Below are 27756 nucleotides of genomic sequence, written 5' to 3'. Positions count from 1 at the left end.
GCCTCTAAGATCAGCAAAAAATAGCTAAATTAAGAAAGACAAATCACTACATTACCCCCAACCTTTTGTTAAAAAAGTAAAGTCAGTTAATAGCTGGAGACAACAACTATTTTTCAACAGATTGCAGAAGAAACATGAAAGAGGAAGCCAAGGACTGATTTTCATGTTTAGCATCTGGACGTCACAAATGGTAGCTCTGCTCTCAATTACTCTGTTATGTTTCAATTAAGACAAAATACTGTTTTGACAGCTTTGGATTTAATTGGTTTCCTGTCATGACAAGTTTTACTTTTTATTTATTAAAAAATAAGTTCTTTATGATTAGGAGTTTCTCTTAATACAGTACATTAAAAAGTTAACTTTTACATGGATTCCTACAACAGGCAAAAGTACTTATTGCAACCGTTATATGCATCCAGTTGAAAAACCACCTCAAATTAAATTCAAGATGCTAAGATCATTTTGTTGACAATATTCTCCAGCATCACAAGAGGTTCAGAATATTAACAAAGGGATAGTATCAAACAAGTCAGATGAGCAGACATGCTTGTAATCTCCCAATTCACAGAGGGGGAGGAGGGAAGTTGAAACAAAGAAAAAGACCATACACACTGAGTCAGAAAGAAAGGCCATCACTTTCAACTACAAAGGTCTACTATTCTCTTGTAGTGGACGCTGCATATTTGTGACCTATAACTTTTCTTCAAGCTGCTTACCTCAAAATTTGAACTCAGGTATGAAATATATGTAACTTGGCAATTTAAAAGCATCTATGTTTTTTGCAAGTAGCAATGCAGATTAAGGTATAATAAGTTAATGTCACATGAATGATGTTTAAGATGTTTTTGTTTCTTCAAGAAAATATTAATATTTTATTAACATAACAAACATCTTAGACATCATTCATATGACACTAACTTACTAACTTAGTCTGCATTGCTACCTCAAAAAACAAAAAACAAAAACGTTAGGTGGGAGAAGAGAGGAATTACTCCACCAATAACCAACATGGTCCAGTCATCTCACTGAATTACACATCAAGATTTTTCCAACAAATGCCATGTGAAAATGCCCATCAGCTAAAGATAGTATAGTAGTAGTGAATCTGGTTTTACTATACTTTAGATGGAAAATATTGGAGACAATATCATTATATTGCAGGCTCCTCAGGACAAAGACTGTCGCCTTCAACAAAACCAGGAACAGCTAAATTCTAGGCTCAGCTCTACCATTCAGTCACTCATCATGTAATCCTGGGAAAGGTCACTTAACTATGCTATTCTCTCAGTTTCCTCATATATAACATAATACTGACTGACCTATCTCAATGCCAGTTTGAGTTTCAGTTATGTATTACTTGGAAAATGTGAAACACTGAAAAAAATATACATACTGTTGTTTGATTGAACATTCCTCCCAAATACATGCTTTACTGACCCGAACTGCTACATTCTACCACTAATTACAATACAGATATGAAAATTAGAAACTATACCTACACAAGATGGAATCATTATAATAAATCTTTATTCCCAATTCCATGATTTTATCACAAGTGCATGTTTTGTTTTCAGCCTGAAATATCATAGGCAAGAGAGTTATACATTCCATTTTCACAATAAATCTTTGAACAAGGTACAATGTTTTTCCACAAATCATAAATAGTACAAAGATTCAAGACAAACTTATCAGATACATTTTTTTAAAGCTTCCTGAAAGGGGTTAAGTCTCTTCAAATAAATCCAAGCAGAATTACTAAGAAACTCATCCATGAATTTAAATTAGTGGTTCCTACTCTTCAAAGTGCAAATAACTAAATTTGATCAGACTTCAGTTTTCCTTCCATGTCATCCAGATCAGCCATACACAGTCACACAGAGCAGAGAGTAGACTAAAAATATTTATAGTACTTGCTAAGGTCACAGAGCTCTACATAATTAAACATAAATCAGTGAATAAAGGACAATGAAAGCAAAAAGATATACTTCAGCTTGGTTTCAAACAAAATATAAACTACACTGAAATTAAAACTACTTTTATTGCTTCTGTGAGACCAATTCTCAGGGCAGCACAATCTTGCATGCCATTTTCAACACCATAGTTAGGTTCTTTTGTTTGTTGCCAGTTCACTTTTAAAAACCGCTGATGAGCACACCAAATGCCATGATAAAAAATATTTTTAAAAATCAACAGGGAAGTCCTTACCTGTAAATCCGTCTTCAGCCATTTGGAGTCAAACCTAGCCTGAGTAGCCAGACAAAAAGGTTCAGAAGACATTTTCCTTCTTCAGTCCTCTCCAGGCTGCAGCAGAGTGGCCAGACCTGTGAGGGAGGGAGAAAAAAAGTCTAATAGATAAAATAAAAAAAAGCTATGCAAGGTTATTCTTGTCACACCAGAGAGATTTCCTCTAAGGATGTATTTACATGAATATGAATCTTCCCATCTCACATGAGAGCAGACACCCTCACAATGCATGAAGGGAAGGGAAGAAAGACCAACCACTAACGCCACTATTTACACCACAAACCTTCCCCTCCCTATGATGGTGAAAACATCCTTTCTGATGCACCAAAGGATACCATCAGAGGCCTTAGACTGCTCCCCTCAGACCCGTAAATGGTGCATGAAATAAATAATTGATCCAGATTATGCAAGCAGCAAGCAAACGGAAAGCTAGTACCATTTTTACACACACACACACACACACACACACACACACTCACTCCTAAACAGAGAGACAGGGAGCGGGAGAGGGGAAGCAAGAAGGCGGCACAGAGGTGTTTTTGTTTTCTCTGCTATAATGCGCCTCTCCAAAAGCATCACCCTCCCCTTCCCCTTGTCGTCTCTCTCCACCTTCAATCTCGGCCAAGGCCCGTTGTCACCAGCACTTACGTTACCGGTCTAGTTTACACCGTAATACGCTGCGCGGGCTGGGGATCTGACCTCGGCACCGGTCAGTAAATCGCCGGCAACCCCCTCAGCTAGAAATGCTGCCCGGGGAAGCCAGATTTCTGGGCCAGTCCCCACCCCGGGCCAGTCAACCTTCTCCCCCCTCCTCATACCAACCCGCCTCCCCCCCATTAAACGCTCCCCCGCCCCCACTAAGAGCTGCAGAAACAGGCACCCGAGTGTGGACAGGCCCCAGGCCAAACCCGTCAGCTAGACCGGGCCCCTCGGGCGGGAGGCTCAGCTCCACCAGCCCAGGCCCCACGCGAGACAGCCGGGACCCGCATCCCCAGCACGGGGACAGGGGGCGTCCACGGTTTCTTTCTCACCCCCCCAGCGAGGGGCGCCCAGGCCCGCAGGCGGTTTCTCCCCCGCCCCCACTAGCGCGCGGGCGGCACCGCTCACCCTCTGCGCCGCTCGCCCTTCGCCCCGCGCAACAGCTGCAGCGGCAGCAGCGGCCGGAGCTCAACAGCTCGCTCGCGCTCACCCACAGCAGCTCGGGCTATTCTTTTAATCCGACTCCTCCTCCTCCCTCCTTCGCCGCTCCTCCCCCACCCAATTCTCCCTGCGGCGACACCGGAAGCAGGAGAAGCCTGGCCCTCCGAGGCCAATCCCGAAGACGGCACCCGGAGCCCGCCCACCAATCAGCGGGCAGGAAGGAGGCGGGACATCCGGTTCCGAAGCGGGCGGAGCCATGGAGAGAGGTGGGCGGGTGCAGCAGCGGCCGGGAGAGGAGGGTCTTTAGGCGCTGGCGGCAGGGAGGGGGCGGGGCCTGAGGCTGTTTGTGCCTCTGTGTGGGCCCCACCGTGACGCCGTCGCTGAGGCGCTAGGCAGCCTGGCTAGGGTACATAGAGGGGAGACGTGGGGGAGGCAGGTTACAGGCGGGGGAGGCGTGGGGGGGGGGGTCTCTGCAGCTGTCAGGGCGCACAGTCATGGGAGCTGTTGCGGCTGTTCATGGGGGGGGGGGGGCAGCAGCAAGGAGGAGGTTAACTGGTAACATAATTTTAAATGATCTGCTGGTGGGTGGCCACGGGAGCAGGAGCAGGTTAGTCCGGGAATTGAAGCTGTCCTGGACTAACAGCAGTTCTCCTGCAGTGATGGGGGGCCAGATGCCCCTGGCAGTCAGACATTTAGGCCTGGTCTATGCTAGAGTGTTTTATTGGAAAAAAAAGTAGACTTTTTTTCTACAAAGCAATGTCGGGGTACACGCTGCAATCACTCCCACCAACAAAACTGCCCTGATTTTTGACAAAATAAAACCACTGTGACAAGAGCCGTAGAGCTTTTTCTGCCAAACTTTTAGCGGCAAAGCATTAGCATAGACACCGCTGTTTGGTTATGTTGTGGTAAACGGTCTCCGGAAGTGTCCCACAATGCCCATTCTGACTGCTCTGGCCATCAGTTTGAACCACCCACCCTTTCCCCTTTAACGTCTGGGAAGTTCTGAAATTCCACTTCCTTCTTGGTCTGCATGGAGGAGAGCTCACATCTCATCTTCCCAGCTGACCATTGGCAGCTCCACGCACCAAACGCTCCCCTGCTTGGAGCACACCAGAGCTGCTGGACCTGAGGCGAGTTAGGTGTGCAGTCCCAGTTCCGCTCTAGCTGAAGGAACTGTGATATTTACAGCCAGATTTCTCAAGCCAGGATGGAGAAGGGCTATGAGTGGGGCACGCTGCAGTGCGGAGTGAAAATCAAGGAGCTGTGGCACAGCTACCAGAAGGCCAGGGAGCCAAACCATCGCTCTGGTGCAGAGCCAAAGAGCTGCTGCTTCTACAAAAGCTGGAAGCCATCCTCAGCAGTGACCCCACACCCAGCCCCCCAAAACATCCATGGACACCTCCACGGCCCCAGGGCCACCAGACACCATAATCAACCCCAAGGAAGAAGTCATCAACGAGGAAAAGGATTTGGAAGACAACCTGGAGCCAGAGACTGGTTCACTTGATGAGGTTGGGAGTCAGGAGCTATTCTCAACCCCAGAAGACTGTAGCCAGCCCCAGCCCTACAACTCAGGCATTCAGGTGCAGGAGAGGTAAGTGTTTGGAAGCTGATGCAGCATGTGTACAAGAGTAACAGGGATCCTTAGCTTGGCTAAAACATAGATAGTTGAAGAGATAGAAATGCACAAGAGTAGCTGTGTTTCCATGTGCTTTTCCCATTACCTTGCACAGCTAGGCAATGCGGCTGAGGAGCATGTTAATGCACGCTTATATTTCACAGGTATCCTCTGGTGAGATCTCTCAAAAACTTTCCTGTAGGTACGCTCCAATTCTGTGCCTCAGATTCCTCGGCAGAGCAGCTCTGTTCCTTTCCCCATTGTAGGACACTTTCCTGTGCCAATCAGCAATCACTTGTGCGGAGATCAAAGCAGAGTGCAGGTGAGCAGCATAGGGACCTGGTTTGAAGCTGCTCACATGGAGGAGAATGCACCCTAGCATCCTTGTTAACTCTCAGGAGTGAGATATCGGTTTCTATGGCCCCTGCCTGTGGAGAATAGTAGCATAATTTGAATTTTTTTCCCTATGTTCCTGTATTTATGCCCCAAGCAACCACCCACCTAGAACCTTGACCCAGTTCAATGATCCACCCCACTTCTGTCCTGCCAAACTCATAATTCCCAGGCTGTTCAAGGAGCTGTGCTCTGCCCACCAGTTTGTGGCAATTCACCCTTGTGACTGTTCCTTTTAATATCTCTTTAACTAGCTTTTTCATTTTTGTGTAGTTCCCCTTTTTGAAGTTAAATGCTAATCTGATGGGTTTCTTTGGCATGTTCCCATCTACAAAGATGTTAAATTTAATTATATTATGATTGTTATTACCAAGCAATTCAGCTATATTCACCTCTTGGACCAGATCCTGTGCTCTCCTTAGGACTACATCAAGAATTGCTTCTCCTCTTGTGGGTTCCAGGACAAGCTGCTCCAAGAAGCAGTCCTTTCTGATGTCAATAAATTTTATCTCTGCATCCTTTCCTGAGGTGACATATACCCAGTGAATAGGAAGATAGTTGAAATCCCCCATTGTTGTGTTTTCTTCCTTCGCAGCCTCAATAATCTCCCTGATTATTTCACATTTCGCTGAAAATTAGCAAGAAGGGGTTGAATCAGAGATTTCAAGTAAGAAACTGAGATGACTCAGTGCCCAGAAAGAAGGACACTAGTGTGAATGGGGATGGTGAGAAAGAAAGCTCAGTCATGAGCAGGAGGAGACAAATGGAATACTGAGGCAAGAAGCAGCAGCAAAATGTCTATATGAGAAAAATCACACATTTAACTAAATCAGCTTAGCATAGTTTAGTTAAATCAGTGCAACTGCCTTATGTGGCCATGCTTGGTTTGGCTTAAGAGTGTCCAGACAGGAGGTTGCGGCAGTTTAACTAAATAGGCTTCTAAATCTCTACAGTTTTTTCATGGAGACCAGGCCTTCACTGAGACATGATGGCTCACATCAAGAGACAAATTGCAGCCAGGGAGAGAACTGTATGTTGCCTGCCCTGAAGGTGGGGAAGTGAAATTTTGGGAGGAGAGAGAGAAAGCAAGCATATAAGAGGATAAAAGATGGTAGGAATGTAGGAGTAATTAGCATATAGGAGGAGGAGGGTGGGAATAAAATGGGATTACAGTGAGCAGAGAGAAGAGGATGGAGGAAAAGTGAATCTGGTCTTGGCTGTGGATTTGATGTTTGTTTGTTTGTTTTGTTTTAAAATACAACAGTACTCAGAACAAGTAGAAGGTAGAAAAGATCAAAGTTGGAATAAAAATCTGTTGTCGAGAAGCCCAAGGTGTAGAGGTGGCATCCAGAGAAGTAAAAGTATCCATGTACCTGTTTGCCAAAGAAGGACTAGAGGTGGACTTGGGTAATGTCAGGCATAGCAGTATTGAACTGCCAGTTAGAGGAGAGTGGAGCTTGGGGACCCGAGTGAGAGGGAAACAAAGAAAAGAAGATGATCAGGCAATAGAATAGAGCTCCCAGTCAGGGAGAAGAGGAATAAGATTTGTTCATGTTAGACACACAAGCAATGCCTTGGAAGAAGGGGCTGGACCAGAAAGAAGTACACCGCCAAGGATGCCTGAGGTTGAGCCTCAGTTTGTATATATTCAACAGTATTTTACTCAGAGACCTGTGTTGACTAAGGAGGAGAGAGATTACAGTGAAATAGCTGAAAGGGAGTTAGGCAAAGGTAAGCAATAATTTAATTAGTCTGCCAACCAATTTAAAGTAGGCTTTGTAATAAACTAAATCACAGGCTGATTACTTGCTTTTGCAAAACAAACCCAGTGTACTTGATTCTCCATTGCCTTTTTCATTGTGTAGTCATTTGCAAAGTGGATGTAAAACACTACCTTTCTGATTTGGTACAGTTTTACATCCACTTTGCATGGGCATAAACAATTACACAAGGTGCAGAGCAATGGAGAATCAGGCCTGATCTCTCTAATACTCCTTACAGACTTTTACAATCTCAAACTTAGCAGCTGCTGCCTCTGCTAGAGCAAAGCAATTTAATTTGTAAACTAAACCTTGATTTACACACTATTTTAAACAATTATTTAAAAACTGTATACACATAGACTTTGTTGATTTAAACAAAATATTAAAAAATGCCTGTGACACATCAAATCATCCTCCTGAATCAGCAGAGGGTAATACCAAAGGCCTTAGGCCAAGTAAATAAAGTACATGGCACAGATGAGCATGCTAACGAATATGAGAAACAAGTGCATTTTCCAGAACTCATGGAAAGCTAAATAGCCATTGCTTTGCTATCAAAAAGATGAACCGTTGTGTGTAATTTGGAGACGGCATGTCAAGCTTTTGGAAAAGGTCAGTCTTCTTGTATGCAAGTGTAAGACCTTTTTCATTCATTTCCTACATTTCACTCTACTGCTCATGTGAAATGCATAAAAATAGAAAATACATCACTTTGTCTACAAAAATTACTAGATAGCTCTTTAAAAGTGATCCGCAATTGTACAAAAATTGAATATTGCTTACACAATCACTAAACATGATTTGAGTATTGAAATATGCTGCAACTTGGAGGCTAAAAATGGCCTAAAATCTTGGTTCAACCTATATTAATACCAGGGAATAAAAGATTTTATAGAGACAATGGCAAAGTCTTTTAGAGAAGTTTCTCAAAAATATACACAGAGCTACGGCCACATTTTTTAAAATTTTGCTTCCTAAAGTTAGATTCCTAAATACCTACATATGCACCTAATGTAAGTGGTCCAGAGTTGCTCAGAACTTTTGAAAATCAGTTCATCTCCATTTAGGTAACTATGTATAATTAACTAATTTTACACACCCAGTATTGAAAATTTTGATTTAGGTTGATTCCTATAGTCACTAATGGATCCATTGACAGGTATGTAGCTGAGCAATAATTGGTGTATATAAGGATGGGAAATTTCATACATTCTTTGCTGACATGGTAGATTTGGAACACAGGACAGCATAGCATCATCTGAACAAAAACAGGTTTAATAGTTATAGGGACCAAGGCAGAAGAGTCTAAATCAAAATTCGTTAATGAAATTTAGTTGGTACATCAGTGAATATCATTTGTTCAAATGTTGTGTAAGCCACAACTGGACAAGATACTTCACAGACAGTATCTACCACAATTTTGTTCTTTTTATTCTGGCTCTCCAAAAATATTGTCCTTCAATTAGAAAGTTTGAATTTATTTTTAAAGACTTTTTCTAGCTTTATTGATCAAGTGGCAACTTGAAGTTCTAGCTGACACTCCTGAGACAACTGTGAACTATTTCAAGAGTTTCCACCATGTATCATAGAATCATAGAATATTAGAGTTGGAAGGGACCTCAGGAGGTCATCTAGTCCAACCCCCTTCTCAAAGCAGAACTAACCTCAGCTAAATCATCCCAGCCAGGGCTTTGTCAAGCTGCAGCTTAAAAACCTCTAAAGATAAAGATTCCACCACCTCCCTAGGTAACCCATTCCAGTGCTTCACCACCCTCCTAGTGAAAAACTTTTTCCTAATATCCAACCTAGACCTCCCCCGCTGCAACTTGAGACCATTGCTCCTTGTTCTGTCATCTACTACCATTGAGAACAGCTTATCTCCATCCTCCCTGGAACCCCCTTTCAGGTAGTTAAAGGCTGCTATCTAATCCCCCCTCATTCTTCTCTTTTGCAGACTAAACAAGCCTAATTCCCTCAATCTCTCCTCATAAGTCTTGTGCTCCAGCCTCCTAATCATTTTTGTTGCCCTCTGTTGGACTCTCTCCAACCTGTCCACATCCTTTTTGTAGTGAGGGGGCCAAAACTGGACACGATACTCCAAATGCGGCCTCACCAATGCCGAATAGAGGGGAATAATCACTTCCCTCGCTCTGCTGGCAATGCTCCTACTAATGCAACCCAATATGCTATTAACCTTCTTGGCAACCAGGGCACACTACTGACTCATATCCAGCTTCTTATTCCCTGTAGCCCCCAGGTCCTTTTCTGCAGAACTGCTGCCTAGCTCGTCAGTCCCCAGTCTGTAGCTGTGCATGGGATTCTTCCATCCTAAGTGCAGGACTCTGCACTTGTCCTTGCTGAACCTCATCAGATTTCTTTTGGCCCAATCCTCCAATTTATCTAGGTCACTCTGTATCCTATCCCTATCTTCCAGGGTATCTACCACTCCCCCCAGCTTAGTGTCATCTGCAAACTTGCTGAGGGTGCAATCTACCCCATCCTCCAGATCATTAATGAAGATGTTAAACAAAACCAGCCCCAGGACCGACCCCTGGGGCACTCCGTTTGTTACCGGCTGCCAGCTAGACATCAAGCCATTGATCACTACCCATTGAGCCTGATGATCTAGCCAGCTCTCTATCCATCAAAAGCTTTGCTAAAGTCAAGGTATATCACATCCACCACTTTTCCCACATCCAAAGAGCCAGTCACCTCTTCATAGAAGGCAATCAGGTTGGTCAGGCATGACTTGCCCTTGGTGAATCCATGCTGACTGTTCCTGACCACCTTCCTCTCTTCCAAGTGTCTTAAAATGGATTCCTTGAGGACCTGCTCCATGATTTTTCCAGGGATTAAGGTGAGGCTGACCAGTCTGTAGTTCCCTGGATCCTCTTTCTTCCCTTTCTTGAAGATGGGCACTATGTTTGCCTTTTTCCAATCATCAGGAACCTCCCCCAATTGCCATGTATGATTGGTACTTAATGAGACTGGAACTATCAGGCTATGCTACACAGGCCTAGGCCTGTGCAGTGTGATGTTAGGCCTGTGATGTAGGCCTAACATCATGGGCTTAAAGGATGACTAGAAACAAAACATATGTGGACACAGTCACAGTGAACATTCCAACAGCAGGCAGCACTAGTGGAGAACTAATATAATCATGGTCAGACCTGGATTTCAAACCAGATGGAGAATTTTTACTTGAATTTGAAACACATTGTCTCAATTCTGGCTCAGAATCTCAGAGTGGCTGTGATAGTATTGTTTTAATTTATACTGAAGCAAGAAAAAAATTCACCACATGAGACCAATGAAAGTTGAATACACTAAAAACAGGAGGGCTGCATTCTGAGGTCACTTGAAAACAGCAAAGAGCAGTCTATAAATGGTTGGAGTTGGCAAGTGGAGAATTCTCCCCATGCAGGAGACCTCTCTACTGGTGAAAGTCAGTTGGAGGCAGCCATATCATCCTCAGAAGAAAAAGAAGGTTTGTCAGGACATTCTTGGGGTGGAGCATGGGTGGAACAGGGAACACAGTGGAGAGTGTCTGCTACACCTGATCCTCTACTGGCTGAGGGATCTTAGGCTAGTGGCATGAATTCATGTTCCCCCTGTGCAGCCCTAACTTATGCATGCTCAGACAACAAAGAGGACACAGTGGAGAATCAGGGCCAAGAGAATACAAATATCCCCTAGCACATTAGTCTAAAACAGAATACAGAGAAATACCCTAGACAATCGCAACAACAATAATATTTTCTATTAATTCACTTGAGAGAATGAGATCATAGCCTGAAAACTGAGACAACTATGTTTTCTTGTCACACAACCAAATCTGAAATCTTAGATGCTGGTAGACAGGTGATCAGGAAAAGGCATTTTTTCCAGCCAAAAAGGTTCAAATACAAGTGTGTGTTTGCATATACAGTACCATCTACTTCTATCCACAGACATGTACTCTAGGTGTGGCTGTCAAGCTACTATTCATTTATAATTATTTTAAAGGTTTTGGGGCATGTTCTAGAATTATAACAAAAACAGAATGTGGCACACCCTTTTTCTCTCAAGAGTGAGTATAAGTAATTATTCTGCCTGAGAAAAGGACAAAGCCACTTCTGTAAGTATGAGGCATAACTGTTAACTGCAGGACAATGCTTTGCATTATTCTTTCAAGAGCCTTTTGTCATGGATTCTTCCACTGACTTTGGATGTATATTGTATATTGCAATTTACAAAGTACAAGATCCCAGCCACCACGAGCTTACCACAGGGCTTGAAAACTGCCCTCACATGCCACTGGTGAGTAGAAAGCTTTCACCTAGGAGGGTCGGGGATCCATATCATTGACTTCTGCAGAATCGAAGCTTTCATTTAATGTAATAAGTTTCTAGGCCTTATTGTTGTGAAGATCATAGGTGGCAGGTGCTTCTTGCATTTGGGGAGGCTGGCTCCATCCTGAGACCCCACCCTCACCCTGTTTCCTCCCTCTGAGGCCCCACCCATGCTCGACCCCAGGCCCTGCCCCTGCTCGGATCCCTCTCCTGAGCCCCCCTGCCCGCCCACTGCCCGCTCTAGTGACTCTTTATTAAAGCTGTTTCATTCGCTCACTTTCTCCCCCAGCAATGCTTCCTTGCTCTCACTTCCTACCCCACTAGCTCTTCTCTTTTCTCCCTCCCTGTTTGTTTTTCTTTTTCTTTATCTTCTCTTTTTCCCAATCCCTCTCTTCCCCTCTTTTCCTGTCTCTGTTAATTCAGATCTCTCCTCTTAATGGGGCTTCTTCACGGAGCAGATAGACCCAGAGCAGGCAGCTGGGAGAAACGGATCAGACTACAGTCTCTCTGCCCTCCCATCCTTCTCCGTTGCTGGTTCTAGCTGAGTTGCTCCAGCAACAGCAGCATGCACAGCCACAGGAGTAATCCCACAGCTGGGCCAGCCAGGAACAGACAGAAGTTCAGAACCACTTTTAAAAGTGATGGGGCCCTGGCCCCCTGTTCCGGTGCTCTTAGCTGAGATGTTCCAGCATCAGCACAGCACCCTGAGGGGAGGATAGGAAGTGGCCCAGGAATGGCCGTCTGTAATTCGATTGTGTTGGGGCCTGAGTCCCAGTCAGCATGGCATGGGCGGATCCCTGCTGACCCAGTGGCAGACTATTCCACCACTGTTAGGGCCCTGGGCTGGAACCCAGTGGAGTAGGCTGGGCCCGGGGTCCCCCGAATCCTTGCCATCCCACCTCTGAGGTAGCAACACCCCCACCACAGGCCAAGGGGCCCGCGTTTGCATGTCGTCTACTTGAGTCAAGACACCAGGCTATAGACTGCTCACTTGCCCAACCCTGCCTGAAGTCCTGGGCTATAGACTGCTCACTTGCCCTGCTCTACCCTGCCCTGCCCTGTCTGAGAGCCTGGGCTATAGACTGTGTACTTGGCTCTGCCCAGAGCCCATAAACAGTGTACTTGCCCAGCCCTGCCTAAGGACCAGGGGGTATAGACTGTGTACTTGCCATGACCTGCTCAAGGGCCTGGAGTGATAGACAGTTCACTTGCCCTGCCCTGCCTGAAGGCCAAGAGCCATAGACTGCTTATTTGCGCTGCCCTGCCAGAGGGCCTGAGCTCCTTCACTAGATGGGCTAATTCCCCTGCCATTAGACTGTAGTTCTGGTGACGTGGTGATGTGTTGTGGTCTCCCTCCAACCCTGAAGGGGAGGGACAACCGACACTTGACTACAGGGCACCAGAACTGGACACAGTATTTCAGCAGGAGGTGCCAAATAACCTCTCTACTGCTAAGAGAGATTCTCCTATGTTTTCATCACAGGATCTCATTAGCTCTCTTGGATACAGCATCATACTGGGAGCGCCAGTTCAGCTGACCCCCAAATCTTTTTCAGAGTCACTGCTTTCCAGGATAAAGTCCCCCATCATGTAAGTATGTCCAACATTCTTCATTCCTAGATGTATATGTTTACCTTTAGCCATATAAATGCATATTGTTTGCTTGTACCCAATTTACCAAGTGATCTAGATCTTCTTCATTATTTACCACTCCCCCAAATTTTGTTTCATTTGCCAACTTTATCAGTGGGGATTTTAAGTTTTCTTCCAGGTCATTGATAAAAATGTTAAATAGTGTGGGGCCAAGAAACAATCCCTGCAAGTCCTCGCTGGACATAGACCCATTCAATGATAATTCCCCATTTACTCTTCCATTTTGAGATCTGTCATTTAGTGTAGTGAAGCAGAGTAGCCTCCCTCCAAGCCTGAGAGAGAGGACCATTACACTCTTTATGATGGGTGGAGCCAAGCCAGCCCTGTCCTTCCCCCCCCAATGTAGAAGGGAGGAACAGGAAGTATAAGAGGCAGGTCTTCAGCTCAGTTGGGTCAGAGCCAGAGATGAAGGCAGACATCTCTAGTCCATTGCAGGACTCTGGACCAGACCTCAAGCCATGCGGCACCTTGCCTCCAGAGGAGACTGAAGACCTGCAGACTATGGAGTCACACTAATGGATTGTGATTGGAAGTAGCCCAGGGGAACCAGACATTAGTCAGGTTGTGCTGTCTCAACTCTGCTGAAACACACTAGCTTGTATTGAAACACGTTAACTTGTATTGATACACGCTAACTTGTACTGCGACAGGAGACTGTATAGCAGGAGACAACTAATGGCCCTACACATTTGCATGACAACGCTCCCCACTGGAAGCAATCCAGAATTGCAAGCTTCCACAGAGCAATCGCCACTCACTTCTCCACTGTCTGTACAGATCTCATTCTGGTGGCCCTGTGCTGGAGGACTGGGGCAAACTTGGTGCACAGATCAAGGAATGTGGCCTTTCTCATCTGAAAGTTCTGCTCAACATCCCAAACCTGCATTATGATGTGATCCCATCAGTCCATTCTCATTTCTCAGGGCCAGAAGCAGCACTCTATTGTCTGCAGCTGCTCCGTGAATGCCACCAGCAACCTTGAATTGGTTTTTGCTGTGTCCCACAGCAGTCTGTCCTCCATGAAACTGTCATGTCCCCGGCTACTGTGGTTCTTCCTGTGGCTCTGGACATACTGGAGGATCGTTCATCCTGTGTTTGCAATTCTCATGACAACAGTGCAGAGCTATGTGGGCTCCATGCTTCTGTCAGAGATGGCAGACAGCAAGAAGTGCTGTGCTGTTTTGGGGGATTTTTAATAAAGGCATGAAAAATATGGGATATGGATGGCATTATTGGATGGAGAAAGTTGCATGATAGGACTTGACCCCTTGCTCATAGTCATCCCAGGTAACTGATTTCTGCCCCACTATTCATGGCCAAACTTTCCCAAAAGACAATGTGCCAGATGATGGCAAGTTGCATACTGGGATACCTTCCCATGCTGTACTACATTGTGCATCAAAACAAGCATTCATGGTGAGTATGTACAGCACCAATGCAAAGAGCCAATTGTGCATGACCATGAATGACATACTAAGTGTGGCGGCTGTACTCCTACATAACTTGTCTATACTACAACCAAAATTTATAGTGTAGACATGACTTGAGAGAAAAACATCTTGAAGAAAGACAAGGTTTTACAGGAAAGCTACAATAAGCATTTTTAAAGGATGCATAATTAATCTAAGGGAAAATATGTAAAATGAAAAGGCAAGGTATAGACAGAAAAGAGGAGAAAAAGAAGATGAAAGAGCAATAAAAAAGAAAATCACAGCTACAGAAGGGTGTTTTTTAAAAGAAAGTTTGCTTGATATCATACTTTAAATCTCTGATTTAAAGCTGATTGAGCTGTTTCTAAATTAAAAGAAATCTGAAAATCTTCCCAGGTTTTCAGTCCCCCTTCCCTATACCTACTTCCTTGTTACAATAGATCACCATCACTTCTTTTTTGAAAGGTTGACTTTTATGCAAAATCACCAGAGATGTACCCAGGCCAGAAAGATGCATTGAATAAACTGAACTCCCTGATCTGTTGACATAAATGTCTTTGATACTTAGATATTACAATAACGGGTGCATCAGAAATGCCTAAGAAAAATAGATAAATTCAATAAATTAACAAATAGCTACATTGATAGTTCCTTTATCTTTTCCAAACTGAATAAGACTATTAACTTTTAACCATGGAAGTGTTGAAGGTTTTATCTAAATTGCAAAAATTAACAAAAAAAAGAGGCTTTAAATGTAAAACAGCTTCTCAATACAACGTTTGCCTGTTAAGAGTCACAGAAAAATTACATAAAATAATCTCTGTAAATAAAACCAATTAACTTGACTGCACAAACTGGAGAAAGTTCCAGAAGGACCTAGAAGTGGTTCAGACAGGTTTTCACAAAACTCCACCGGCACAATCAAGGGCAACCTGAGTGCAATCAAAATTAACACCCTCCCCACCACTAAATCACTTTCAACAGTTGTACTTCAGTAAAGATAGTAAAAATAAACTAAGAACTGAATTGAGCCCTTGTTTATACCAAATTGTACAAATGTAACAGAAGGCAGAATATGGATCTGTGTTACAAGAACTATATCATCATAACAAATTATCTTTAACTGAACATACTGTGAAGGGAGAACACTGTTGCTAAACTTAATTTGACAAATTAACCCATTAGTGGATGTTAAATCAGACTTTCCAGTTTACTTAGCCATAGCAGGATGGAGATATGGTTAGTGGTAATAATGAGCAGTAAATACATTTCTACCTTTTTGTAAACAAAAAAAAAATCTTTGCTTGTTTCCAGAAACTTATAATGCAGTAATACTCAAAAACATATTTACATAAGGTACAGGAACAAAATTAAAGTGATTTAGCAGAATAAAGAGGAAAGTGCCAATCCCACTAGAAGATTTCTATTTAAAAGAATTAATACTTTTTTCATAGTTAACACTGTGGAGCAGGCTAAAACGTTACTGACCAGGAGTCAGCTGGATTTTGTATCCTTTAGATCAGTGGTTCTCAACCAGGGATACACATACCCATTGGGGTATGCAAAGGTCTTCCAGGTGGTACATCAACACATCTAGATATTTGCCTAGTTTTACAACAGGCTACATAAAAAGCAGTAGCAAAATCAATACAAACTAAAATTTCATACAGACAAAATGAGAAAGTAAGCAATTTTTCTATAATAGTGTGCTGGGACACTTTTGTAATTTTATGTTTGATTTTGTAAGCAAGTAGTTTTTAAGTGGGGTGAAACTTCGGGTATGCAAGACAAATCAGACTCCTGAAAGGGGTACAGTAGTCTGGAAAGGTTGAGAACCGCTCCTTTAGATAATAACCAAAGAATCAGCAACAACTTCTAATGTAAAAGCAGAAAGGATGATGATGATGATTTTAATTCCCTCAGTTTAGAATTTATGGAATATTCAAGCTATTTCGGAATAAATGTTAAACACTCAGGCCATATTATTACTTTGGAAAAGGACTTCTCATCTGTCTGGAAGCTGACCAGAAGCATCTTAGGTTTAATACCATGTATCATGCATACATGAAGAAAGTGCTGGTATGAATGCAGAGGGGAGTATGTGTGTGTGACAGAGGTGGACATTACCTGAAATATCTTTGAAAGTCCTTATTGTATTAAGTTTATATATTATTGTGGTCCAAGATTGTATGTAACCTCTCTAGGAGGGACATAGGACAGATGTGAGACCCGGGAAGTTCAAAGGACTATACTGAAAATGTGCCAGACAAGTATGGAATTTTGGGACAATAAGTGTTAAGTGGATTTCCTGGGGAATCCCTAGAAAGCAGTTAATGCAAATTTCCCTCTGTTTTTTAAAACCCCCTGTTCTGAAGTGCCAGGGTCATTGTCTGCCAAGTACTTGTTACAGAAGCCCAAGATTAAAGGCCCAAGTTGTATAAAGAAACAGCTGATCTGCCTAGCCCTTGTTCTGGTTCTGGATCTAAGACAGATTTTATAATCACAGGGAAAACCCAGTTGTGGGTTTTAAAGGACTAAAACCTACCACACACCTAGATTAGAGTTGGGGGTAACCTCTGGTAAACTTTATAGCATGCATGTATGAACTTAGATTGTTTTGTTTTTTCTGTAATGTTTTTACCTTAAGAATAAATGTGCTTTCTTAGAAGGAGCGGTATGATGACTCATAACTGTGGGCAATACATGGGCAGACCGCGTGGAGAGAAAACAAAGCACAGACACTGGTTTGCTGGGGATATTGCAATGTAAGGCAAGGAGTCTTAAAAGCCTCGATCAGGCAGGAGAGAGACATGGGTCTCTGGTCAGAGGTTTTGTCCTACTCTGATTGGTTATTCCCTCAATCCTTGTCATTAGCATACCTGTCCTCCAATCATCTTAAGCCCTCCCTGATTGGTCTGTTCTTGTGAAACCATCACAGCTGCTAAATCTATCTGTCAATCAAAGCCAGACCTAACTGAAAACTTGTGCTTTGCTTGACTGGCCCCTCCCTTCAGGTTTTGGAGTGACCTTTATGTCACTTCAACCTGCATGCTTGTCATAGGCCGTTACTCCAAGAGTGCCATCTTTGTTCTTCTGACTATGATTATCTGTGACCGCCATGTTACAATTTCTAACTATAACTGCTTAAAACTACTTTTCTAAGTTAAGTGTAAACAATTATCTTATTTTCCTAATATTTCTTTTGCATTCTGATGTTAAAATCCACTACTGCGACTCCAATTTTTACTAATAGGGATAATATTATTTTGATATTTCCCTCGCTTTAGCTAGTGGTGGCAGGGCAATGCTCCTAATGCTACAATTTATAAATAGAATAGAGCAGTTCAAAAATCTCTCGTATCAAAGTCAGGAGAGATGATGGCTAGAAAGCCAGAAGACTAGAGTGAATATCCTTGTTGGACCATGGAGGGGAAATACAGGTGCAATTTTTAACCACAGCTTCACTACCAGTACTTTTTACAAAATTAAACCTTGAAAATCTTCTTTATCCTATCCTGAACTTCTTAATTATTTTAAGGAAATTCTAGCTCGCATTATTATGCATTCTCACTGTGAATAGGATGTGGGTTATTGTGAATCTACTCCTCCCAACCCATTTTTAATGTTTGTCCCTTTAGAGCTAATGTAACAAAAATATCTTTAATATATTTTAAAAATCACTGTACCATTGTGATATCAGAGGTATTTGAACCAATCACCACCCTTACTCTACAGCTAATTTGCATGCAACAGTTTCATAGGTTATATAAGGGAGACTGCACAGGTGATGATTACTTGGCCCAGCTGTCACATGCACAAATCAACACAGAAGCTGGGACTGGTTGACAGGATGGATCACTCAATAATTTCTCTGTTCTATTAATTCCTTCTGAAGCATCTGGCACCAGCCACTGTCAGAAGACAGGATACTGGACTAAATGGACAATTGGTCTGACCCACTAAGGCCATTCTTAAATTCAACACAAATTTCCCAGCACAACACCCCTAAACACAAATCAGCACAACCCCCAGACAACAACACAACCAGCATATACAATAACCAAGCACACATGACCCCTCACCACAGCACACACTCCTTATTCACCATCTGAACCAATCAACACACATCTCCCGGCACAACACCTTCTAGATACAAATCAACACAGTGAGAATGCACAATAATGCCAAACACGCATAACCCCTCATGGCAACACACACCCCTTATTTGCCACCCACACAACTCTCCAGGCACAACACAACCCACACTGCAACACTACCAGTACACAATAATCCTCACTATAGCACACATCCCTCATTCGCTATTTGCACAAACCAACACAAATCTCCCAGCACAACTCCACCTAGATGCAAATCAACACAACCAGCATATGTAAAATGCCAAACACACATAACCCCTCACGGCAGCAAACACCCCTCATTCACGATCCACACAAATCTGCACAACTCTCCCAGCACAACACATCCCACCCACAAATCAACACAACTATCACCCCAAACATCATTTTGAAGCCTAGAATGTCTGTTGAGTCATTGTGAAGTGATAGAAATAGTTACAAGCATAGTTCTCAGCCATTTTCAGCTTTTTTTACACACTTGACTGTATGAATTACACTTGCATGGCAGAAAGGGTTTGAGCTACTAGTTTCCCATAAAGTTTTAGGAACAGTTTATCCATGTGTGTAATTCAAGCATCAGCAAAAATGCTACTTCAGAACAATCCCTCGTTGTTTCCAAAACTCCACTAGATGTCATAACACATTTATAGCAGAGAATTATGCTGCTCAAGTTTGTTTAAACATAACATTTTTTAACTTAAACCACCGTGGCAAAAATCACAATATGATCTTATACTTGACTGTCACATCATGTTTTCATGGTTTAATAGTACAATAATAATCTAGGTCAAAATATCTCACATGTACAAAAAAGCCAAGTTAGAAAAAGAGCAGTTCTAACGTATGAGTATCATAGCTAATAAAACAACCACTTTACTTGCTCCCCTTGTCAGTCTGCTGGAGTCCAAGCTTGTTGACCTTCAGGGCAAGGAGCAGGGCCCATTGTATTTACCTAGTCCTTTGCCAGATAAGCATTACAGCAGAAGGCATATTTTATTTAAGGCTGCATTGTACGGTGGCAAAATTCAGACCAATAATTCTCTAGCAGTGACAGCAATAGTGGAAGCTTTGAGCCCCAGTTCAGCAAGTAACTTCAGTACATGTGTAACTAAGCCCTGGTCTACACCACAGGGTTAGGTCGATGCAGGGCAGCTTACACTGTCCTAACTCTGTAAGTGTCTAGACTAAAATTTCGTTCCTGCTGAAACAACTCGCCTGCAGCACTGACTTACTAACTCCACTTCCATGAAAGGCGTAGAATCATGTTGATGTAGTTAGGTCGACACAATGTCGGTGTAGACACTGCATTGCTTACATTGACTATTACTGGTTTTCAGAAGTCGTCCCACAAAATTCCCCACACTTAGCAGTTCGATTGGTGCAAGTACTCCTGGTGAGGATGCGCATCGCTGACACAAGGAGCAAAGTGTACACATGCACAAGCAATGTAATTACTGCGGCGGCTGTATGCCAGTGTAAGTTAGGTCAATGTAATTTTGTAGTATAGACACACCCTAAGTATGTGAGTTCTGTTTTGTTGAAAGGTATTGGTGGATACTTGGGGCGCAGGCTTCAGAGATGTTCTGCAACGTTGACTTAAAGTAATTGCAAGCCTGTTCCTTCAGATCCTTGAGTTCTTCAGTCTAGTGCACTTCCCTAACTACTTCCCTTAATTTCTTAAAGTTTGCCCTTTTCCTTAAGTACACTTGTTTTCATTTTAAAGTAAAATTTTAATTTTAAAGTAAAATACTAATGTATTTCTGTATGTGTGCTATTGCTATTAGGTCAAATTCAGCTCTGAATTATACCCCACGTATTTCTATCGACACATATCATGCATACGGGGACAAATTACAAATGGTGTAAAAAATCCATTGCTAGATTTAGATGACAGACTATTTCAGAGGAATCTTTGTACAAAACAGACAAACAATTGGCAGACAAACTGCAATAAACAATAAATGGGCTGTCTTTCAAATTTATAGCATAGTTTACAAATAAACTGTCTTGCTCATTTTACAGACTCAGGGACCGATCATGCTGAACACTCTCAATTTTCATTAGTTAGCAGCAGGGGCTCCGTATGCATCCCATGCCCTCTTTTGTGAATCCTGTGAAGACCCTGTTTTAACTCATAGGGCTATGATGATATAAGCCAGATATGGTTTGCTGTCTTCACCAGTAAGATAATAACCACTGATGGACCTAGCCAAGATGGTCAGGGATGCAACTCCATGATCTGGGTGTCCCTAAACTTCTGACTGCCAGGTGCTGGGACTGCATGACGGGATGGATCACTTGATTATTGCCCTGTTCTGTTCATTCCCTTTGAAGCATTACTGGCACTGGCCACTGCTAGAAGGTAGGATACTGGGCTAGGTGAACCTTTGGTCTGACCCAGTTTGGCCATTTTTATGTTCAGTATTAGATATGACCAGGTCAATCTAATCCGTCCACTGATGTACTGTCAGGTAAAATATTTGGGCCAAATTCTGCTTTCAGATAAGACTTATTGAATTGAATTCAGTGTAATTGAAAGCAAAATTTGGATTAATGACTTTTCCTTATTTGTTTTGCAAACATTAATGTAGAAATCATGGAACTGAATCTATTTCAAAAGTAATAATAGTTAGAGAATTACAGGGTAAAAACAGACAGAAGTGCAATTTCAGTACAGTAATCAAGTAACAGCTTTACTGGATGATAAAATGCAATGAGTGATGCAAAAGGAAAGTTAAAGTCATGAATTAACAGTACACATCAAAACTTTTGAGAGAAAAGCATACCACTTCTCATCCATTTTACCCACTGTTTGCCTAGTGGAGTTGCGTTTGGACAGTACCTTCCTAACTCACGCCATTCAAATTCTGCAAAGGACTTTTTCAAGCCCATAGGTGCTGCTATGTCAGCAGCTAAATCTGGAACAATTTTACTTCTGCAATTTGTGGACACAGCCTCTTATAAATTACTCAAAAAAACTACTAAGCAGAATTCGCATACCCTTCATAAGCATCTGGATGACCTCCAAAGTACTTAGACAAACATCAAGAAACTTACAAATGGTAATCAGTTGACTGAACCTGAACTCACATCTGGATTGTCGGCAGCTTCAGTTACTTTCTGTGATGTCAGACAGCATATGAAGACATTTTGAGAGATCTCAGATGCTATATGATCCATCTCAATGAGCCTGGAGAAATCTTTGCAGAGCTGGAATATTAGGATTATTGGACTTAAGGATGAATTCATGGGGGAAGTGCCAGAGACTGTTTATGCAACTTTTGTGTTTGAAAATTTACAACAATTAGAGTTAAGAGCTTTGCATAAGTCTGGAAGCAGTCCACTTCATTCCATTGTAGGCTAAAAGCCCAGCATTTGAGGGACAGCAAGAAAGAAAGACAGTCTTATATTACAAGAAGGAAACGAGATTTTAAAGAGCAAAACCAGCTGGATGGCATACAATGAAATTCATATTTCCCTGACACCAGGCTATCCTGATGTGGTACTTAAGAACAGGATCACATTTGCAGTAGTAAAAAAATTGCAAAAGACCCCAATTTGCTTTAATTTTGTAGAAGAGCTGAATTTAGTCAGCGGTTCTGGGTTCCATTTTGGGGGTACAAGGAAGTGTTCCCACTGTGGCCACAGAGACACAGATACTTTTCTTAACTTCAAAAGTAGAGGCAGTTTGAAGAGGTAAAATGATTGGACCCTACAGGTTCATAAATTGTCTCATGCCTCCCTTGCATATGTAACATCTGTATACCTTCTCCTGTACAGTAATATAGTGATTCTATTTTATATATGTATAAATAGAGTACTGAAGTTCTGACTTGTTTGATTTTTTTGGGTTTAGATTTCATCCAGATAACTTTGCTTCTTAGTCCAGCAAAATAAATATGTGCAACTGTTCAATCCTTGAGTGGGATCTCCAAAAACACTCAGGTGATGGTGTAACTGTTCCCTCTGTTCTTAATGGTAAATCTCCAATTGACAGCAATAGGGGCAGAGTGAGGCCATCAATGAATGTTCTGAAATCCCACCTGCAATTTTTTTTTTTTTAATTAAGATTTCTTTTTTGGCTGTGCATTTTTGCTATGGGTTGAAATAATTCTTACTTAGCAATGGGCACTGCGGGATGAGGCTGATGGCTATCTGGTGGATCAAAACTAATCCTTTCACATGTCATTGTGAATTTAGTGGATTTCATGCACCAAGATGAGCTAGATCAATGTTTTTCATTTTTATTTATGTCATTGACCAGCATATTTAGCTGGATAATGGTGTGATGCTATAGATGCTCAGATTCTACAGTGATTAGGGCCATATAAGTACCTAAATTAGCTGGAATTATTGGCAGCAGAGCTAATACAATTGTAAATTTAACTGGTTACCTCTTTTAACTGACTATCATATGGACTATGCAATTCCCACCACCACTATAATGGGAGACTCCTTTTTCCTGACTCCTAGAATGATGCAAAGTGGTATTCTGGCACCAGATAAATGTTAGTATAGTCCCTCTGTTTTGGAGCATTTTTGGGTGATATTTTTATTATTTATTCATTTCATTGGCGAAGGTTTGTCCACCATATACCTTGATGTGCATTGAAACTCATGCACTGTTTTCAAACACTGTTTAATAAATGGAAAGATGTTTCTTTAATCCTTTCCTCCGTATCCACTAAAATAAGGACATTAAATACAATGAGAACATTCCAGAGTGCTTTAAGTTAAATTGCTGTGAGACATGAAAAAATGTTAAGGCAGAGGTTGCCATCTCTGATTTACAATGTTCTGCCTTTCATGTAGTTTTTAAATTTTATCTTCATAATCTTTCCTCTGGGCTCCAGCTGTATTTGCCTATAGGACACAGCACCTCTTCATTGATCCTCAGTGTCATTCAGCTGGAGAGGATCTCATCTGCCCCATCCTGCTGGGACATCAGCAAAGTACTGCCCCCTTAAATCATTCCCCAGTGCTCTATTGCCATCTCAGGCAGCGGCAAGGTGGAATCATGGACAACCTCTAGGGAGGAAGAGGAGTTTGGCAGCTGTGTAAGCATTATTCAGCTGCTTGAAGTAGCAATGGAGCCCAGCCAGCCTATGGACTTGCCAAGAGCCAGGATTTGGTCCAATTTTACTAAAATAAGTCTTTGCTCTTTGAAGGACATGATTTGATAAAAGTTCTGCTGCCTTCAAGTCACTTTAATATTCAGCTTGTTCACTTTTATTAGAAAAGGGCATAGTATGGTCATACATTTCCTGAAATGAAGTCTGACTTCTTCATCTCTTTTAAATAAAATGCTAGCTGTTGCTGCTTATATAAGCTACAGAACCCTGAATGGCCCAAGACCTAACTTACAGATTGTGTCACTAGCTAAGGTTGGGCTTGTCAGGAATGAAGACCCTAAACTCTAGACCTGGGTACCATGACCGAGGGTCCTGAGAGCAACCTGGAGGCAGCATATAGTGGGGGGGACCTACAGGGAGTAGGAAATGTCACCTATGGTAGAGTCAGAATTGGCAAATTTTTCCAGAATTTAGCTGTAGGCCCTAGAAGGACTGCAGACAATTCTGTACCAAGGACAGAAGTGCTGCAGGCCCTGACTTGAGCCTGGAGGGCAAGCTAACTGCTTATATTCTGGAACCACAATGGCTTGATGAAACAGACCCCAACAGGGGGAATAGTCATTAAAATTCAGAGATGTGTGTGAGTTAATTGGAGAATCAGGGGAGGGAAACTGAGGCTGGGTTGACTGTTGCCACCCCAGCAGAGGGTGGCCTCTGAACCTCATCCTGCCTTTCCTCCTATGCTCCATCATAGCAACTGTAATCAGATGGGCTGCTCTTGCCATCTATCTATGGGTGTGTCTTCACTGCACAGTTAAAAGAGGTCACCAGCACTCAGGTATGAGCACCCGGGTCATCCTGATTTTGGTGTGAGCATCCCCACTGCAAAGCCCTACCTGCCTAATTCTGTCCTCACTGTTTCTGCATTCACCTGTAAGTGGCTGGGGGCATATCCCATGGTTGTGACAGAACTTGTTTGTATTTGGGGTGTGAAAGCACAGGAGGACCATCAGCACTTAAATGATTGCTTTCATCTGCACAACAAAGTGGGCTGGTTCCAGCTAGATTTAAACTGGACCCTGGGCTCTAACCTATCTCCCTAATCACATAAGCTAACCCAAGTTTGAAGCACCTCCCAGCCCCAGTCATAGGTTTTTGTGTGTGGATGGTACGGGGATTTGGGCTAAAAGCCAGCCGAAAGCCTGAATTAACTGTGCAGTGAAGACATAGCCTATTTTAGGAGGCTGATTCTGGCACCAGCTCCAGTTGCTCTGTGCCACTCCAGTGGCAGATGGGGCTGTAAATGAGTAACAAGCATCCTGGGGAGAATTTCCCCATCAGAGGGGCAGCATAGGGCTGATGTAAGCAGCCCTCACACAAGCCCCAGCATAGAGGATGTGCTGGGAATGAGGGCAGATGCACAGCAACATTCACTGTGTAGGCTGTGAGCTGCAATGCAGCCCATTGACAGCTTGGGACAGGTTACCATGAGTTAGAGCAGCCTCTGATGCCTGTCACTCAGCATAAAAAAAATTCAAATAGATGCTGCTTTTGCCATTCTAAGACCAGGTCTGCACTAGAGAGTTAGGTTGTCTCAGCTATGTTGCTCTGGGGTGTGAAAAATCCATAACCCCTGAGTGATGTAGTTAGGCCAACCTACCCCTGGTATAGACAGTGCTAGGTTAACGGAAGAATTCTCTGTCTCTCAAGGAGGTGGATTAACTATAGTGACAGGAGGACCCCAAGTGTCTACACTGAAGCACAGCTGTGCTGCTGTAGTGGTTTAAGTGTACACAGTCTAAAGCTAATCTGCTCATACATGGACTCTTTTCCTCTTCTCTTTTCGCCCCCTACATTTCATTTCAGATAGGATGCTAAGAAAAAGTGCTCTCTGAATCTATAGACGGACTAGAACTTATGCTGATCTTTTTCCAACATGGTATTCCAGTGTAGCCATGAGTTTCTCTATCTCTGGCTTCCAAAAGCTTCACTATGTCCCCACTGAGCACAGTTTCTGTAGATTGCAGATTCATAGATTTATTAATTTTAAGGCTCAAAGGAACCAGTAGATCATGTAGTCTGAATTCCTGTATAAGATAGGCCATAAAATTTCATCCAGTTCTCCCTGCATTGAGTCTAGTAACTTGTGTTTGACTAAAGCATATCTTCCAGAGAGCCATCCGGTCTTGATTTGAAGACATCAAAAGGTGGAGAGTCCACCATTTCCTACATAGTTTGTACCAGTAGTTAATCACCCTCCTAGTTAAAAAAAAATGTGTGCCTTATTTCTTATTTGACTTCAGGTTCCAGCCATTGGTTCCGAAGTTTTTCTCCGCAAGATTAAAAAGCCCTTTTTTCCCCAATATTTTCTTGCAACGAAGGTATTTATACACTAAAAAAGTCACCTCTTGATCATCTTTTGATAAACTGAAAAAATTGAGCTCTTTTAAATCTCTCTCTGTAAGGGATTTCTAACCTTTATAAAATTTGTGGTTTTTCTCTGCGCCCTCTAAATTTTCAAACATCCTTTTAAAAATGTGAACAGCAGAATTGTATGCAGTATTTCAGTATCTGTCTCACCAGGATCATATGAACAGGGGGAAAAATCACCTCTTCACTCACTTGTCTCCCCTCTTTATACATTCAAGGATCACAATGGCCCTTTTTGCCACAGTATTGCTTTAGGAGTTCACACTGATGTGTTCTTCCACTAGGACCCCTAAATCCTTTCCAGAGTCTGTTCTTTCCTGGATATTGGACCCATGCTGCAGATATGGCCTGCATTCTTTCTTCCTCCATATGTGATTTTGCATTTAGGTAGATAGAGTGGGCCCAGTTTCCCAGGTGATCCACTTCACTCTGCATACCTTCATAAATATTAACCACTCCTGTAATCCGCAAATGTTATCACCAGTGATTCTATATTTACTTCTGGATCATCTATAAGAATACTGATAGTGCTGGGCCTAGAACGGTCACTGCAGAGCCTCTTTAGAAACACCCCCATTCAATGAGGATTCCCCACTGACAACTACTCATTGAGATCTGCCAGTTCTCAATCCATTTAATATGTGCTTTCTTAATATTGCGCAATGCTAATTTTTTAAATCAGAATGTTATACACTACCAAGTAAAATGCCTTACAAAAATCTCAATTTGTCACATCTACAGTTACTTTTATCATGCAAACTTGTTATCGCAAAGAATAAAATCAGGTTTGTTTGACAAGACCTATTTTCCACAAAACAATGTTGACAGGCATTAATTACATTCCTATCATTTAATTCTTTATCAATTGAATCCTGTATCAGCTTTGCCTGGGACTGATATCAGGCTAAACAGCCTATAGTTACCCCTATCATCTCCCCTCTTTCCCTCCCTCCCTCTTTTTTTTTTTTTTTAATATTGGCGCAATGTTAGCACTCTTCCAGTCTCCTGGAATGTACCTAATATTCCAAGATTTATTAAAAATTAACATCAGCACAGCAGATATCTCCTCAGCCAATTCTTTTAAGATACCTTTGTGCAAGTTTTCCAGACCAATTGATTTAAAATATCCACTATGGAGGGAGAGGTGGTCTGTGCGGGAGCCTGATTCCATACGATTTGGATCCTGAAAAGTTAAAAGCACGAATTCTAATTGTACCGTCAGGCACATGTGGAGCCAATGGAGGGAACAGAGCTCTGGTGAAATGTGCAAACTCAGGCAGGTTGTGTATGTTTTACAGGCTTGAGTTTCTGATTGACTAGTCTAGAGGTGATGAATATGAGAAATCTGTAAACTGAGTATTTCACATGTTCATTATGTCACTAATCTCTATGAAGTTGTCAGGCCCTCAGAGGACTAATGTCATAGGAAGCCAGAGGTGGAAGAAAGCTTTTCTTGCCACCAAATTATCAAGGATTTCTTGCCACCAAATTATCAAGGACTCATTGGACAACCAAAAAACAGATGTCTTCTGCAAGGGATGCA

The 27756-nt window shown here is 42.4% G+C and overlaps 2 protein-coding genes across 8 annotated transcripts in view; one reads left to right on the top strand and one right to left on the bottom strand.

Moving 5' to 3' along the window:
• Positions 1-3483, bottom strand: part of HERC2 (HECT and RLD domain containing E3 ubiquitin protein ligase 2) — a 216296-nt gene extending 212813 nt beyond the window's left edge. For all 7 annotated transcript variants that reach the window (XM_067559971.1, XM_067559974.1, XM_067559977.1 and 4 more), the window contains exons 1-2: positions 3352-3483; positions 2206-2321 (exon numbers count right to left, since the gene is read on the bottom strand). In XM_067559971.1, the coding sequence (XP_067416072.1) occupies positions 2206-2277 (72 nt within the window). In that variant the 5' untranslated portion in view covers positions 2278-2321; positions 3352-3483. The remainder of the gene's footprint in view (positions 1-2205; positions 2322-3351) is intronic.
• A 1401-nt stretch (positions 3484-4884) lies between these two features.
• The window catches only part of NIPA1 (NIPA magnesium transporter 1), a 63015-nt gene continuing 40143 nt past the window's right edge, over positions 4885-27756 (top strand). Inside the window, exons 1-2 of the mRNA XM_067559970.1 lie at positions 4885-4981; positions 12976-13082. The gene's annotated coding sequence lies outside the window, so the exon portion shown is untranslated. The remainder of the gene's footprint in view (positions 4982-12975; positions 13083-27756) is intronic.

The sequence above is a fragment of the Emydura macquarii genome, unplaced genomic scaffold (assembly GCF_026122565.2).
Source record: "Emydura macquarii macquarii isolate MOO-44397 ecotype Brisbane River unplaced genomic scaffold, CSIRO-AGI_Emac_v2 contig_2207, whole genome shotgun sequence".
Taxonomy (NCBI): domain Eukaryota; kingdom Metazoa; phylum Chordata; order Testudines; family Chelidae; genus Emydura; species Emydura macquarii.
The sequence above is the reverse complement of the archived record's forward strand: the minus strand, read 5'-3'. Positions and strand labels throughout refer to the sequence as shown.